Source organism: Oncorhynchus masou, chromosome 19 (genome assembly GCF_036934945.1).
Source record: "Oncorhynchus masou masou isolate Uvic2021 chromosome 19, UVic_Omas_1.1, whole genome shotgun sequence".
NCBI lineage: Eukaryota > Metazoa > Chordata > Actinopteri > Salmoniformes > Salmonidae > Oncorhynchus > Oncorhynchus masou.
The window spans coordinates 11,238,730-11,256,743 of NC_088230.1; the positions used below are offsets into that span (position 1 = coordinate 11,238,730).

The following is an 18,014-nucleotide window of genomic DNA, read 5'->3' on the forward strand; positions in this document are numbered from 1 at the left end:
TTTATTTTTTTATAGACCAAGAGGAATGAGGGGATTGTGTCGCTGGAGCCAGGAGAATGGTCTTGCTGTGATTCCCTGATACACATAGTTTGATGGGATTGGTGTTATGGGTGACCTGACCAATAGAGCACCCGTCCAGTGCTCTAAGTCTCTGGACGTTCGAGCGGAAACGAATTTCCTCTCCATCCGTCATTCCCACAATCGCCCATCGATGCAGATGGTTAAAGCGATAAGGGAGTCAAGATCTGTGGGTAAATCCCAAGCAGCAAGCTCGTCCTTAACCTCCTCCGAGACGCTGTGCAGGAACATGTCGAACAGTGCTTCCTGGTTCCACGCAGTCTCTGCGGCCAACATGCGGAAATCCACAGCATAGTTGGCCACTCTGCGGGCATCCTGCCGGAGCTGGATTCACTTCCAGGCAGCTTCTCTCCCAGAGAATGGGGCATCAAAAACCTTCCTCACCTCCACCATGAACACCTCCAAACTCATGCACATGGCCGGCTGTTTTCATACGGCGGTGGCCCAGGTGAGAGCCTTCCCAGACATCAGCGTGATGAGGTTGGCTATCTTGGAGTGATCTGAGGAGGGCTAAAAATAAGCCCGGCAGGTGCTCTCCATTAAAGCATTCCGGGGGAGGTAAACAAGACTCCCAGGAAGGTGGAGTGGCCGGTGGAGCGGCACTGCTAACCGCCAAGTTTTAGGGGTGATACAAGTTGGCAGGCAGGCTCAGTGTCAGTGGCAGGCAGAGTGGTCAGGCAGGCGGGCTCAGAGTCAGTACAGTCAAGGGTCAAAACCAGGAGGGCGAGAAAATAAGAGACTGGTAAAGCAAGAGCTAAGACACAAAAACACTGGTTGACTTGACAAATAAGACGAACTGGCAACAGACAAACAGAGAACACAGGTATAAATACACAGGGGATAATGGGGAAGATGGACGAAAGCCTGGAGGGGGGTGGAGACAATCACAAAGACAGGTGAAACAGATCAGGGTGTGACATAATGCAAACATTCAATACAATACATACACATTATATTTGGTTCTCCAATCAACAGCCAGTTTAAGATTTTCCAACTTGTGATTGTCATTGACCTTCATAAATACAGTAAATACTCGACCCATTCATCCAGAAGTAGTTTGGTCAAATTTTAATTTCAGTCCTATAAAGTTCTGATAATAAAGCTTTTTTAATAAATCAATGATATAAATAGACACATAATGAATTCTTAAAATGCTAAATCCTATTCCAAATGCATATTGTGTGGGTATAACCCGTGTATGTGACCAATAAAATTTGATTCGATTTGATTTGACCCCAAAGTCTGATCTCTTCCTAGATCTATTCCAATCTCAGCTACATGTATGCTGACACTTCCATGTTGATCTGAGCTTTGCTGTTGGAAACTACAGTGTCAGACATGGAAGTCAGTAAGTGAATGTCCCCTATATTATTGAAGACACTGCACTTCAGTGTCCGGGTGTCCTTTCAACCAGTCAGTGGATGTCTGACAAATCACTTCTTGTGACCTCTTGGGCTCCTGCTGATGTCAGAGGGTTATTATCTTAAATCCTTCAAGAGTGGGTCATTGGCCCCCTAGTCCAATATGCCTGACACTATGGGCTTGTTTGAGTGATAGGGGGCGAAAGCAACCCACTGTAGACCAAAGTCGTGGAGTGAAGTTGGGGGAGGTGTATCTGCGACAGCCAAAAGTCGGACACTGTGGTTTCCAACGGCAAAGCTAAGATCAACATGGCAGTGTCAACAAACATGTAGCTGCTATTGTTTATAAAAGTTTGTCTGTAATAAATATCAAAATACACTTTTCCTTACCCCCATATCACACACTCACAAACTGGAAACATAACTTGTGTACAATTCATTGGTTCTTGAGAGATCTCAAATATAACTTTTAATTTGTATCCCCTGTAACTTTAGAATCCTTCAAAGTTGATTCTTGTTTCAGTCATGTATTTGACCACATGCTCGTGGTTCAATTTCCTTTTTTGAAGAATGATTGGTTGACAAATAGTGCCTCGCACAATGCAGGTAATGGCTGCATGGTGTAGTTGGTGAGAAGCAACTGCAGCGACTTGAAGACGACTTCATCAAGAACTGCATGACATTTGATCACATGATTTTTGTGAAGTTCATGCTGTCGACATGTAGTCACAAGTCGGACCATTTTTATAACCATAATGCAACACACTTTGAAAGACGGTGACCAAAGATGGTCAACGACTTGACGAAGGGTATCCGCTCCAACGTGCCCTATGTCTTGTCCACTCCCTTCGCATCGTCGTTCTGGAGCTCGATAAATGGGCTTGGCAGAGGGAGTTTGGGCCCAACTGGGAGAGACTTTTCCTGGGGGAATGTGGGGGCCTCTGGAGGCCTCTGGGCCTTACTCAGTGTCAGCTTTCTCCAGAGGAAGCGCAGCACTGATGGCCTGAGGATGATGAAGACCCAAGGGTTGATGATGGAGTTGAAGGACAGCAGGCGAAGCACAGCGAGATCGGTGGCATGGCTCTCCTTTGACCTGCCTGTAAAGTTGACATACACACGGAGCTATATGGGGGAAAAGAGAAGAGGCATCACAGTCGGTTATTCAGAATTTCAAAATCAAACAAACCATATAATGGTCATCAATTAAGACAGACCAAATGTTTCATTCTTATTTATTGCAATCCAGGTAGTCTTGGTAGTAGTAAGTAGGCTTAGGCGATAACAGGTGCAAGAAAACTACAGTAAGAAGGATGCAGCGGTCTAAGGCACTGCATATCAGTGCTTGAGGCATCACTACAGACACCCTGGTTCGAATCCAGGCTGTATCACAACCGGCTGTGATTGGGAGTCCCAAAGGGCGCCACACAATTGGCCCAGTGTCGTCCGGGTTTGGCTGGTGTAGGCCATCATTGTAAATAAGAATTTGTTTTTAACTGACTTGCCTAGTTAAATAAAGGTTAAATAAAATATAAATTAAAAGGGACTGGCAGTGGCGGTCTTACCATTAGGCAGAAAAGTAAATACCTTCAGGCCTCACATCACAAAGGCACCTCATGAGCTGGGCATAATTTTAAAACCAGCTGGAAGCTTCAAAAGTTAAATTGAAATGGGAAGGGAGGGGGGTTTTGCTTGGCCACTGTGCCCAGCAGTGGCGGTCGATGCCATATAAGATAAGGTTTTTAAGGTTTTTAAAGATTTTTTATTTTCATGAGCATGACCTTATTTCTATTACAGCATATTGGATAACTGTCATTCATATTCCATTCACCCAGTTCAATGTATCAGCAATAGGTTTAGGCTACGATATGATACTCAAATTTTACCTATACCCTAGCCAATGAATGAAAGTCTACAAGTCGACAGAATTTTTTTTAGCTGACAGACAGTGACAAATGGACAAACAGTGACACATTCAATACCGGCTTGCACACTCTTGCCTGCATCTATCTGATATAGGGTGTAATCATTAGTCCAACAGTTGCAAACGAGAGTTTCCCTTTGCTTGTGGACTTCAATGCACAACACATCAGCTGTATATGACCATGCGAAAAAAACTTTTCAAACAAAACCATATCATAACCGCTACACACAGCCTACATTGTTGTCACCATATTAACTAAAGTAATGTCATAGTCAACATAGCTAATAGAACTAACGCTTTAGTAAACCCTCTACAATCATGCAGTAACCTTCCAGTGTCAATAAGCAGTTTAGCACTTACGCCGGCGGGCCCAGATGGCAATAAATTAGTCAAGCCAAAAGCTTACCTTGACTTGTAAGAGTTCCAGTGTTGTGTTGAACAGTCATAGCCAGCTAGCTAACATAGCATCCCTCTGTTTGAGTAGGCTAAACTAATGAAACAAATAAATACATTTTTACAAAACTGGTTAACTATTGTCTTTCTCTCTCTTTGAGTCAACTACTCACCACATTCTATGCACTGCTTGCTAGCTGTAGCTTATGCTTTCAGTACTGTAGCTTATGCTTTCAGTACTTCATTCTCTGATCCTTTGACTGGGTGTACAACATGTCAGTTCATGCTACAAGAGCTCTGATAGGTTGGAGGACGTCCTCCGGAAGTTATAAGTTATACTCCTAAGTTATAATTACTGTGTAAGGCTATGGAAAGGGGTGAGAAGAACCATGAGCCTCCTAGGTTTCATAATTCATAATAGATCAATATACATATATTTCATATCAATATTAAAATCCAAATTTTTCTCATAATAGTAGAAACAAATGTTATTAATTACCCAAGGACTGGCTCATAATAATGGACTATTTCACCCTGGCAGAGCTCCCATGCATTGTTTCATGTGATGTGATTGCGAATGTGACTTTCATTTAAATTAAGCTGCAGCAATGAGGTGCATTCAGATTGGGGCCTGAGACTGGTCTCTGCCTGGGGCCTCCAAATCAATGTCTGCCTCTGGGCCCTGGTAATATGCAATCAATAAATAATCATATTTTGTCAATGGTATTGCTCCATGTAGGCTATGCCTTTTGTTCTGTGCAAGTTACATTTTAAATGATGTCTTATTTCTAGATGTAGCAGAAGCAGAAGTGGTGATGTGGAAGACCACAAGAAAAACCTCCACTGCACATGTGACTGTCTCAATATTTTCCACATTTAGACCAGCTTTATCGAAACGAATGATCTTACTTACCACTAAAGGAAACGAACAGATGACGAAAGCCACTGTTATGAACACCAGTAGCAGAAGATGCTCCACTTCCTCAGTCATAGCGATGTATTTTTGGTAGAACCGTATCCGTCGCGTAACTCCCCCACGGTGCGCTTTGCACATCCGATACATTATAATCAAATGGTAGACGACAGATAAGTTACTAACTACTGTCGTCGAAATCATGATAAGAGTCAATGACGCATACACACCGACGTAGACTTTGTGTTGGGTCACGTTTGGGTTCATGTCAAAGAAGCACCAAGTCCCCGGGCAATATTGGACGTAGTCTCCAAAGCCCATAAAAGGTGCTAGGCAGAAGAAGATGCAGACCAGATAGATGAGTGGAATGGTGATATATCCGCAGCGCTTTGTCAAGTGCCGCTCGTAAAAATACGGCTGTCCAAAGGAGAGGTAGCGCTCCAAAGCCATGGCGCACAGAATGGCCAAAGTGGCGAGGCTGAAAAAAGTCATGCTGAAACCAAAGTAGGCGCATACTGCTCTGTTTTTACTCATATCTACCAAGGTCCTGTTTTGTGTATAAGAGGCTAGTACAAGAGGACTGATGGATAAGGAACCTAGTAGATCTGTAGTCACCAGTGCAGTCACCAGCACCTGGAACAAGGATGGAATTTGCCGCCGGCGCCGCATCTCCAAAAGGACCAAGGCGATTAAATTGCCTAGTACCTCCGCAGAGAAGATTGCCGCGGAGATATAGGGATTCCCCGACGAGACAGTGACTCTGTCATGGCAGGTTATACTATCATTGTATTCCATAACAACTGGTCATAGCCTACTCCCCTAATCTTGAACTGATAAATATCCCTTTTGCTCACATCAGCGCAAACAAAAGAGGAATTAAGTCCGCATCCAACTCTTTCACTGCCATGAGAAATGAGGCTCATGCTGGCTCCTCTGGTGTCAACAAAAACTGATGTTAATCTTTCCGGCGTGTTATGGTGCTGAGAGTGCAGTACTGTCACACTGTCAGCCCACTCAGAATGGAGAGGGCGCCCCCGTGCACTTAATTTGTTTTCGCTTTTTGTTCATTTGTATTTAAAAATATATATTTTTTGTAGGCCGATGCAGCCTCCGTTTGTATAGGCCTACAAGTCAATAGAGGTGGCTGGTGGCAGGGTAGTAATGGCTGGAAACGAATTTCTGGGCGTGTATATCAAACACATCCAACAAATTGTTTCCATGTGTTAGATACCATTCCATTCTAGCCATTACTATGAGCAGCCCTCCCCAAACCAGCCTCCTGTTCTTTCCGGGATGTTTTTTTCATGAAGAAGATGCTGAATAAAGATAAAGTATAAAGATAATGTAGAAGACAAGGCAAGCACACAAGTCACTTTGAAAAAAGTATCTACTAAATGGCAAATGTTGTTATTAATATATTATAGATAACGGCAATCTGACAGAGGTTTCACATGTATGGAAGGAATCACAGTTAACCCATCTCCCTGTTCCTAAGGTAAGACTGTCAACCACAGACAATATATCAGTTCTATATCTATGCTGTCAATGGTCAACCATCCCATACAAACCAATAGCTCTGGGGCTGTATGTATCAAGCATCGAAGTGCTGATCTCGGATCAGTTCCTGCCCCGTGTCCATGTAATCTTATTCATTTTCATCTAAAAATCTAAATTGATCCTAAATCAGTACTTCTACTCTGAAACCATTTATGACTACTGGTCCAAATAGTAAAACATATATCAGAGGCCTGTGTTTCAGATTACATTTCTGGTATGTGACTTGTCCTCAGAGCAGAATTCAGCTCAGCTGTTGACTGCTATGGACTTTCTCCACTAGATGGCGATCTTATCATGGATATTGTCAACTACAAAATGCTTATGGCTATTCAGCTTTAGCTTACTCAAGACAGTAAAGACTAATAGAGACACATAACAAGGCAGACAAGAAAGGTTCTACTTCATTGGATATTGCTATGGCCTACAATATGCACTCGTAGTGCTAGAGGTTTTTGTGTATTTTGTGTGTGATGATATCACTGTGGATTTAAGATTGAAGCCCCCTTTTTTGACCACTAATTCTGTCATGTCATGGTCATGGAAGTGGATGTAACATGCTACAGCACATTCACCCCTCTGTTGATATGTTGAACGAATGGGACATCTGACTAAGACCACGAGTCTGGAAGGCAAAGAGACATTCCAACAAACATGGTAGCACACACTTAAGTGCTTTCTCACTCACCCAGAAACAGAAGCCACATAATTCACAGCAATTAAAGAACCACAGTAGCCTGGGAGAGAATGAGGGAGAGAAGGGAGGGTGGATGGGATAGAGGGAGGGAGAGAGGCGACAGAGGTTCTCTCTCTCTCTTTCCCTCTGGCCGGTTCCCAGTTCTACTCATTTTTGCAGTTTAAAGAGGATGTCCTGCAATTCTACCCATTTGCCATGACTTATGCCTTGTTAATGATATCTGAGTGAGAGTGACTAACAAATCAATGGGGGCCCCCTGGAGGTCAGGACCCCTGGTTTCTCTGTGTGTTCCAAAATCTCCATATCACTGGCCATTAGCATAGAAGGTCCTTGAATTGGTGATGGAAATGGGCACGTCATGGCATTGCCTTTGAAAAATGTTCTTGAAAAAATGGTGTTTGACTAGACATGATGCTATTTTACAGTAAACAAATTGACAACAGACTCAGCACTTTTATAGGGAAGGACATTCAACTAGCACGGCACTTACACAAATTACTTATGATTGGCTGAGAGAAATTGATGATAAAAAGATTGTAGGAGCTGTTTTGTTAGACTTCAGTGCAGCTTTTGACATTATCGATCAGTCTGCTGATGGAAAAACATATGTGTTATGGATTTACACCCCCTGCTATACTGTGGATAAAGAGCTACCTGTCACAGAACACAGAGGGTGTTCTTTCATGGAAGCCTCTCCAATATAATTGGGAATTCCCCATGGCAGCTCTCTATGCCCTGTACTTTTTTTCAATTTACTAATGGGTTAACTGCCTGTTCAGGGGCAGAACAACATATTTGTACCTTGTCAGCTCAGGGGTTTGAACTTGCAACCTTCCGGTTTCTAGTCCAAAACTCTGGACTACTGTTCAGTCGTGTGGTGCCACAAAGAAGGACCTCAGAAATTTGCAATTGGCTCAGAACAGGGCAGCACGGCTGGCCCTTAAACGTACACAGAGAGCTAACATTAATAATATGCATGTGAATCTCACATGGCTCAAAGTGGAGGAGATATTGATTTCAACATGTCTTGTTTTGACTAGAAGTGTTGACATGCTGACTGCACCGAGGTGTCTGTTTTAAACTACAAGAACATAGCTTGGACACCCATCCATACCCCACAAGACATGCCACCAGAGGTCTCTTCACAATCCTAAAGACACTACATAGAGCCATGTCTACATGGAACTTTTCCACTTCAGGTAACTGATGGAAGCAGTAGAATCAGATTTTAAAAAATAGATAAAAATGCATTGCATGCAACAGCGGGGATTGGGATGAGACACACACAAAGGCACAGACACACATTCACATGAAAAGACACGCCCTCTACACACATGGATGTTGTATTGTAAATATATGATAGTGGAGTAGTGGCCTGAGGGAACACACTAAATGTATTGGGTAGTGTTACTACATTTAATGTTAAGTAATATTTTAAATAACTGCCTTAATGTTGCTGGACCACAGTAATAAATATAAAAATACGAATGGGATTCCTACCCACACACACACGCACGCACGCTCGCTCGCTCGCACACACACATACACACACACCCACTGTGGCCTCAGACACTCTCTCCCTCTCTCCTCTCCTCTTGCATTTATGCAAACACACATGTTGTGAAAGAGAGGTCTTAGGTGACCAGGTTTGAGGTTTTAAATGGGGGGTGTTGGTTTACCCTGTCAGTGTTACTGCGGACAACTGAGTGGGAACACAATCTGTCCCTAAGCTAGACTATTATTTAACCCAAGATGCCCTGGTTCACCCTCCTCCGAAGTCATAGTTCATGCGGACTCAAACAAACAGTGTGTGCGTGTGCGTGTGTCTGTATGCGTGTGTGTGCGTGGACAAGAGGCATGTTGTTCCATTGAAATAATTACATGTGGTTATGTAGTTGAGCTGTCCTATAATAAGTAGGGAAGAGAAAAGCCCACAAATCTGCTCACTGAATGGGAAACTAGGGCTTTTCCTGTCCAAAATGACTGGTATTTACATACTTTGTCCCAAATATGCTTCGAGTTTCAGTATTAGTAGGCTTCAATCTCTTTACACGACAATGCTGTATATAAGTCTATGTTGAGCGTTACTAGTGTATGAAATGGATTTGACTCTAGGCGAGAGAAAACAGTTTTTTTTTCTTGCAATCTGAAAGCTGAACTTCCTTAAGTAAGAGCATATTTGGGTTGTCTGTATGTCTATCCATCCACTGCATGCTCCCCTCTGCTATCTCCCTGCACCAAAATAGATATACGAATCAACAGATCCGAGTTATCCTACAGTGTTGCATACTGTTATAGGATCTACAGTTTCTCAAGTTTGTACAATCCTTAGGATTCGATGACAATGAAAATAGCTCTTCACGAGGCATCATTGAGGGGGTAGGAACTTGGGAACGCTATCGGACCACAGGTTGGGTTCCTGTAAATAAGAAACCTGATGATATCCTAAAACAAACATGTTGGCTTTGCTAAAGACGTGACGGCTGCCAAGACACAGAGAGGTCCAGCCACTGACCACGAGGAGACCAGACCTCCCAGTCTTCCTCTGTCTCTCTCTCCCTCCCTTTCCTCTCTGTCTCCCCTACCTTCCCCCTAGTCTAAGAGGGAGAGAGAGAGAGAGAGAGAGAAAGAAAGAGAATGAGCCTGCTATTACCCAGGGTGCTCTGCAGTGGGAGTGTGTGATGACCACAGAACAAACGAATTCCACTCCGACCGCACGCAAGCGGTTCAGCAAGTTCAGCCAAGATTGCTCAATGCAGCGGTCACTCTCTGGAGTGGGGCTTGGCCTAAACACTTGCCTGGTCACGGTCACAGAGGTTGAACACTATGTGACCGCTGGCTGGTCAAGTGCCCAGTGTGATCACTGATCACTTAAGAGCATATTGTGTTTTTTCTGCCTTTTCCATTTTGTTCTTCATCGGTTTTAACCAGCTCTGGATAAGAATGGGTATTTCCTAGAACACTGCTTTACACTGACCCAACGCGCATTAAAGATCAAATGTAGCCGTTTTTACCTATATATGAAATCACTTCGGGGTAACAATTAAGTGCCTTACTGTGATTGTTTTCAATTAAAATGGGCAAAAAGTAGGGGAGAAAATGCTCCCAAGCAAAGAGCAATTCATCAATCAAGAATTTTGCTAGGACTGTCTAGGAGTGGTCTGGGTGGGGAGGGGGAAACTGAAAACTAGATGTTATTGGCAGAGAGGTTTCAAACTCTATTTCTTATTGGTCTATTAACTCATTTACCGGCGGTCCAAAACTCCATCCCACCAAAACAGGATGAAGTTTCAGGCGGTCTTTTCTGACAGCTTTTACACTAAAAGGGCATTATCATAATTTTCTAAATTTCACAGTATTACTCCAACCTTATAGTGTGAAAATATATATGAACACAGGTAAATCCACAGTTTTGACTGTACTGGGCCTTCAAACACTGACTCAAGTGTAGTAGATTTGCTTAGAATGTCTACTCCTACTCCTACTCCTGACACAGGTTAATTTCAGCAGGCCTAAGCTGAGCCGACCTCCAGACCATCACATGAATGACCTTTGACCCCTGCAGCCTGCCCCTGAACCAATGGGTGAGCACTTAAGATGGACAGACACATAGAAAGAGAGGGAGAGAAGAGAGAAGATAAGAAAAGAGAAAAGAAAAGAAGAGAATAAAAACAAATGAGAGAGGGAGAGAGGGAGAGAGAAGAGAAGAGAAGAGAAGAGAAGAGAAGAAAGAGGGAGAGAGTGAGTGAGAGAGAGAGAGAGAGCGCGAGGGAGGGAGGAAGGAAGGGAGGGAGGGAGGGAGAAAGAGAGAATTTCATGCTAATATTGACTGCTATATTTGTTTTGTGTGTAGTCCTTTTTACTATATTACCTGGGACATTATTAGACTAGATTAGTTGAATGTATTCACCTTTGTCACCTGATCAGGACTTACTGTTATAACATCTATCTCCATAACAGCTCCTTGGATAACTTACAGCTTATCTATGTGCAAGATAGAGATGCCTTCAGGCAGTCATTGAACAGCTCAATCTATGTGTCATGAGCCCCGGTGGTAATCTGTTCATGTAGTGTGAGAGGGTAGAGTACAGCCAGAGGCTGGGAATGTGAGTGCGTGTGCGTGTGCGTGTGTGTGTGTGTGTGTGTGTGTGTGTGTGTGTGTGTGTGTGCCTGACGGTGAGGAAAAACATCAGTCAGATACCCTCACAATGGCCCTGCAGCCACAGTTCTCACATGTCACCCATCCACCCTGTTACAAACGGCAGGAGGAGTGGCTCTTATACCGCAACTACGCCCCTATACCCCACAGTGCTCCCCTTCGCTATTCCCCTCCTCTGTTCCCCTCTTCTCCCTCTTCTATTTCTTTACCCCCTTCTATTCTTATTTATTCTCTGCATTCACAACCGCAAAAATATGACCTCTTTTATTTGTAGTCCTACCCCCCCCCTCACACCTCTCCACCCGACCCTGTCTCATTCTATTCATCACCACAGACTGCAGTGAAATTGAAGGAAAAGAAAGAATAAGGAAAAGAAAAGTGGAGGCTGGATGGTTTCCATCATGATTTAGTCAACTTTTACCTGTGTGAAATGTTGGCTTGCGGCCAAAAAGTGAAACAATACTCTTTCCAGGCCCAGAGTCATTAGCTGTACACAACTCAACTCGTGTGTGTGTGTGTGTGTGCGCGCACGCACGCGCGTGTATGTGTGTGTGTGCGTGTGTGTGTGTGTCAGCATGTGAGTGTGACTGTTAGGGGTGTGGTTGAAATAAAGTTGGGTCATAAGCAACTCGTGAAAAGAAGACTGTATATCCGCCATACTATCAATACAATTAATCACACAAAAACTCACACACCCACTCATACACACAGACTGCCCAGTTAGCACATAAGGTTCTGAGAACCATAGCTTGGTGAGAGCTCGGTTGTCCTTTGGTTATTTTGCATACAACCTTCCAAGAACTTTCTGGCAACGGTGCAGGATAGTTGCTTGGCTTTGGAACATTCTCAGCATATTTAAGGAGCTTGACATTATCTTCTTGATATTTCATTACTTTAACAGAACGTTTCCTAAAAGTTGAAACATGGTCTTAGGTAACGACCGTAAGAGGAAAACACACACTGTAAGTCGCTCTGGATAAGGGAAGGGAGAGGAAAAGGAGATACCTAGTCAAGTTGCACAACCGAATACGTCTGTTGAATGACTGAAATGTAATGAAGTGAGTATCCTACCGCCCCGCCTCACATGTTACATAACCCTTCTGGACTTTGTCTCTGGCCATGTCATGGCTGATGGTCTGTTCGCTGCTGGAGCCATGGTTGGATAACCCCATGAGTGTTCATCATACCGCTCCACCCTCCTCCTCTCCTCTAAAGCGTACATAACACGGAGGAGAGGGGAGGAGGGGGATGGTGGATGGTGGAGAATCAGAAACCATGTTGAACCATGTTGGTGTTCAAGAACACCAGGCATTAGACTTAATCTAGCAACACAAGTGAACACAAGTGAAACCACCTGTTTCCCCTCTCAACTAGATAGTGTGGTTAATTCTGAAATGGCACCCTATTTCCTATATATGCACTACTTTTGGCCAGGGTTCAAAGGACCATAGGGCTCCTGTTGATACCTGGAGTTTTGATACTGTGTATTTTAAATGATATGTACTGTATTTCTGAGAACTGTAACACTGAGAGTGAGACTGAGACTGAGACTGAGAGTGAGTGTCAATTTGCTTTGGCCCTAGTGTGGACACTTTTCAGTGACATTGTGTTTGGCATGGCACAAGTCTATTTTGTTTGAGTCCAAACTTCTGTTCCATTCTGTCGGAGTAAACAGACCAGTGGTAGAGTTGTATATCCACCTCGTACAGTATTGGGACTTTGGACAGGAGGACTGGAGCTGAAACATGTAAGGAGGACGGGAGGACGGCAGGAAGAGGAGAGGGGGAGGTAGGACTTCAGACGTGAGGGGGCTTTGTCTGCTAAACTCATCATTGGTCTTGGAGGTTTGGGAGATGTCACTCATAGGGGCCCGCTTTACGTGATTTCACAGAGGCGGCATGGGTTCCGCCCTGATAATATCATCGTTATGAGAGCCCACCTGTGTAATGTCAAACATACACTGCAATTCCGTTTTTTCACAAGCAATTGGTGCACTTTCCCCAGTGGCTGAAGAACAATTGACTTATTATGTTTTATTGGTTGTAATGATAGCAAACTATGTCAGTACCTCCCTTTTCTCTTATCATGAAATCATATTGACACTTGATTGGAATAAAACTGGAAAGTCTATTGACTCATTTAGTTCTATTCATCTGTGTGTATTTGCGCCCGTTAACCCCTTGTAAAGTACTAAAGACATGATATGACTCAAAGTTGAAGATCAGAGCTCTGTTTATCAGGGTTGCAGTGGAGTAGTGTGGCAATGACTGTCTGCTCATATCTGTGCCAGACAAGGTTGTCATGCTGTGTTTGAGATAGTAAAAACGGAGGAGGCCCGAGAGAGTGTATGGGGGAGGAGAGAGGGTGTGTGGTGTGGTGTGTGTGTCACAGGAGGTTGGTGGCACCTTAATTGGGGAGGACGGGCTCGTGGTTTTCATTGACTTCGTCCCAGCCATTATTATGAGCCGTACTCCCATCAGCAGCCTCCACTGGTGCGCGTGCGTGACTGTATGTCTACGTTTATGTACTGTATGTCTGTGTACAATTGTCTGTTTACCATGGGGCAAATCCCCTTCCTCAAACTGACTTAATGACAGGTCTTAACTGGGGCCTGGGGGCTGCAGGGCTGGAGGCTTTGGGAGTTGTGGTGGTGGAAGCATGATGGGAACCAAGCCTCCTATCACCATCTCTCTTATTGGAACCAGGCCTTGACTATCTCCTGGAGAGGAACTGTCTACATGGACCCCCCCCCCCATCCTCTGATGACTCCCCACAAAACCTCTACACAGCCCCCCCCCCAAGCCAACCCCCCTGGAATCCCCACCCTCCTTCCCCTCATCCTCTCTTCCTTCTCCAGTCAGAACAACAAACTCGTGCAACTGATGCCTGCGGCCTGCAGTGTCAGTCTCCTGTGACAGGAAGCCACATGAGAGAGAAACTGCCAGGGAGAGCAGAGAGAGGCACTTATGGCTGTAAGAGAATCTCCCTCTCTCTGTTCCTCTGTTCCCCCACTGGAAAAGACAGAATGAGAAGTTCCCAGTCCCATGGTGATCCACTTAACCCCCCTTGTTCTCATCATCTCTCTCTCTCTCTCTCTCTCTCTCTCTCTCTGGATCCCTCCTTCTCTCCCTCTATCTTCTGTCGCACTGATGAAAACCAACCACGCCAACCCCAATAAGGCTCACAAACTCCATTTCTCGATCACCCTCATCATTAGACCGAAGCTCTACTCATCCTAAAATCCTACATGAACTGAACTCGGTATCCAGCTAAGCCAAAACAGCCCTAAAATCATTCTATCATACTGATTGCTTGAGTGAAGCATACCTTTAAATCCCAATCAACATTGTCTGCATGGCTTAAGACTTGTTTGTTGAAAAACAAAACAACATTCATTTGATATCATATTAATCATCAGTTTTGTCTGTATGACTAAGACAGACAAAAACAATAAGGCATTCATTAAAATGGTCTTGAAGCCAGAGCACTCTGTTTCTGGTTGGGTTTTAAAACTCTTTCCTGTCTAACGGTTTCTCTCTGGCTCTGCAGGATTAAGTTGCGTCCTGGGAAAGTGGTGAATGACACACACAAACACACAAATGACAGTCTTTCCTGTCCCTCCCCCTCCTCTGATTAGTGCTGGACACTTGGCTCTGATGCAGTCTGCTTATTAATTGGTCTTTTCTCAGTTGGATCCTGGAGAGGCTCCAGAGCATGTTATGTGTCTGCAATTAAACTCTGGCCCACAGAGAGGAGGCTTGTGTGGGTGGGGAGGGCACAGTGTGTGTGTGTGTGTGTGTGTGTGTTTGTGTGTGTGTGGTTGTGTGTCATGGGGGATCTTGTGGGTTAGGATGTGTGTGTGAGAGAGAGAAAGAGAGAGAGCCCGAAAGATAAATAGAGAGAGCTAGAGAGAGAGGGGGGGGAGTGGGGGGGGGGGAGGGAGAGAGAGAGAGGGGGGGAGAAAAGAGAAAGGTTCACGTCACAGTTATCGTGGCTCCTCTCGAGACGACTGCACTCTACACCTCAGTTAGGACCGACAGAATCAAAATGTTTTTCATTCATGTTGTTGACTCACTTGCTGAGTTGAGTAGATGTCATACTCAGTAACTTGTAAAGACTTGCGGCGCGTCCGTGAGAAAGAATGCAACAGTCAGTCGTGGAAAGGGTGTTTCTCCGTACATGTATTTGTCTAATAACCATGAGCAAGAGCAATGGAAACAGGGTTGTACTGGTGTCGTTTGAACCTTTGGATGGCACCGTCCCAAAGAAAAACATTTGAACAGTGCACTAACTGTCTACTCTGGCAGAGGTCCCAACCTCTGCTAATGTCATGCTAATTGGAACCAAATCTCCTGTCACTCCAGCTCCGTTTCTCAAACTGGTACCAGTCCAATACTAGAAGAGCTTTACCGTGGATCTACCTTTTCCATCCAAAACATTAACCTGCTATTATTAAATGTCATCCCTGGCCTGGCGTGTCACTTCCCATGCCGTTGGTTGAATCCCTGGACGATGTTGGGGCTCCAGCGAGCCGTGTCTCCGCCCCACATGTGGAAACTATCGAAGCCCAGGCCGGAGACACAGGACTGGGCTTGGATTGGAACACTGCTCCCTCGGAACACGCTCAGGACCATGCCTTCTCAGAGAGGTTAGGGCCAGGGCGGGTATGTATGTTTGGTTCGAGCCAGCAACAAAGCAAAAGAGCAAGCCTGTATGTGTGTTTTAGCATGTGTGTGTGTATCGGCATCACTACGTCGATACGGGCAGGGTCTGTCTCAGCCTCAGGACTCACTGATGTGGCCATTACATTCACAGGAACCCCCCCCCCCCACATTCCCCCTCTTCCCATTACAACCGGGCAATTGGGAATGACAGCTGATTCCGGGAAACTGTCTCGCTGCACCGTCAAAAGTTTATGATTAACAAACAGCCGGAGAAACTCAAACCCTATGTAATGTTAGTGTGCTCTCTGTGGGCTGAAACTGGGGGCTGTTGTTGGCAACAGACTGAACAGCTCATACATTCTAGATGGATGGAAGTAGTTAGACTGGTTTGATCTGGATCCAAAACAGAGGGAAGATGTCTGACAGAGAACGAAACTTTGGCCTACGACAGTATGTGTCTTACACTTACTGGAACACGCAAGTCATTTTCCTGAATTTACATTGGACACATCCTAGTGTAAATTTTGTTTTCCGTCATACCTTGCTGCTCTCCCGTTGGTGATTATGGAGGAGAGAAAGGTTGATTTGTAATGCAGCTAGATGTGGTGGGTGGGGTGGACCCCCACTCACAGGAAGAGAGATGTATCCTGAACTGGTCCATAAATCCACAGGTATTTCAGGAGGAGGACAGATCTAGGCCTAGGGAAATGGGCCACTTTTCTACATCTCTCCAGACCTGACAACACAGCCCTTCAGGCCCCAAGCCCTCCCAGCCCTCCCGGCCCTCCCAGCCTAACCCCACTAGCATCCTAGTACAGTCGGAGTTGAGTATGGAATCTGTGGCACAGCAGCTACAGTATGATATGAGCACGACTGTAAACACACACACACACACACACACACACACACACACACACACACACACACACACACACACACACACACACACACAACCCCAAAACAGCCTCAATCCTCAATTTCCTCCATTACATTATTATTAATTTGACATTTAAAAGACAAAAACCCAGTTCCCTGTCTAAAAAGTACAAACATTTCATACAAAAGAGCTATTGTGTTATCTGACGTCAAATGCCATGAACAGGAAGGATACAAATAACGCACCAGGAATCCATACAGGATGTTTTCTATACTTTATATTGTGCCTTACTCTGGACACTTTGTTTCCCAATCCTTCATTCACTTGGCAGTTGTTTTCATGAAAATAAATCCTGGAACTGGTAGAAGAATTGAGAGAAGAAAATCAAGAACTGGCAGAAACCAGGCTGCAAAAAAAAAACACAGGGGCAAAATGAGCACAATCTCTGGAGGATGTTTACTGTAAAACGTACAGTAACTGTTCAAATTTCACGTGTGTAAAGTTTCCTTAGCTTGTCAGTACAGGTACAGGTAACTGCCAAAATAAAGGAAACACCAACATAGTGTCTTAATGGGACACCATTCTTTTACGAGAAATTCCATCATTTGGTGTTTTGTTGATGGTGGTGGAAAACATTGTCTCAGGCTATGCTCCAGAATCTCCCATAAGTGTTCAATTGGGTTGTGATCTGGTGACTGAGACAACCCTTCAAATGGCGCCGGAGAAGATGGCAGACATTTTACGTGCCCCCAGCCAATTGTGTGATTTTTATTCGCTTATTTGCGTTGTTTGTAACTTGTTTTTTTTCAACTTATTTTGTACATAATGTTGCCACTACCGTCTCTTATGACCGAAAATAACTTCTAGACATCAGGACTGCGATTACTCACCATGGACTAGCAGAATCCTCTATTCCTTTCACGACTCTGACTCTGACGCGAAGGATACGCTGCTTCCTCGGGAACAGGTCCTGATCCCCGTGATCTGCGTCAAAAGGACGTGGAGGAAGAGGGGCCGAAGGTCCTGCTGCCTTCTGAGATTTCGCAGGTGATGGAATAAACCCCCACTTCCCTCCATTCTAATAGCAAACATGCAATCTTTGGACAATAAAATTGAAGAGTTACGTGGACGATTAAACTACCAACGGGACATTAAAAACTATAACATCTTATGCTTCGCGGAGTCGTGGCTGAACGACGATAACATCAACATACAGCTGGCTGGTTATACGATGTGCCGGCAGGATGGAACAGCTGCATCTGATAAGACAAGGGACGGCGTTCTATGTCTTTTTGTAATCAACTGCTGGTGCACGATATCTAATGAAGTCTCGAGCTATTGCTTGCCTGAGGTAGAGTTGAGCATGATAAGCTGTAGACCACACTACCCACCGAGAG

At 44.5% G+C, this 18,014-nt stretch overlaps 1 protein-coding gene across 1 annotated transcript; it reads right to left on the reverse strand.

Annotated features, from left to right (window-relative positions):
• Positions 1-1,137: 1,137 nt before the first annotated feature.
• Positions 1,138-5,488, reverse strand: LOC135505541 (prostaglandin E2 receptor EP2 subtype-like). The gene is made up of 2 exons (XM_064924609.1): positions 4,667-5,488; positions 1,138-2,561 (listed from the first exon to the last, which is right to left on the reverse strand). Exons 1-2 carry the CDS (start codon positions 5,459-5,461, stop codon positions 2,268-2,270), a joined length of 1,089 nt encoding a protein of 362 aa, XP_064780681.1. The 5' UTR covers positions 5,462-5,488; the 3' UTR covers positions 1,138-2,267.
• Positions 5,489-18,014: the final 12,526 nt, after the last annotated feature.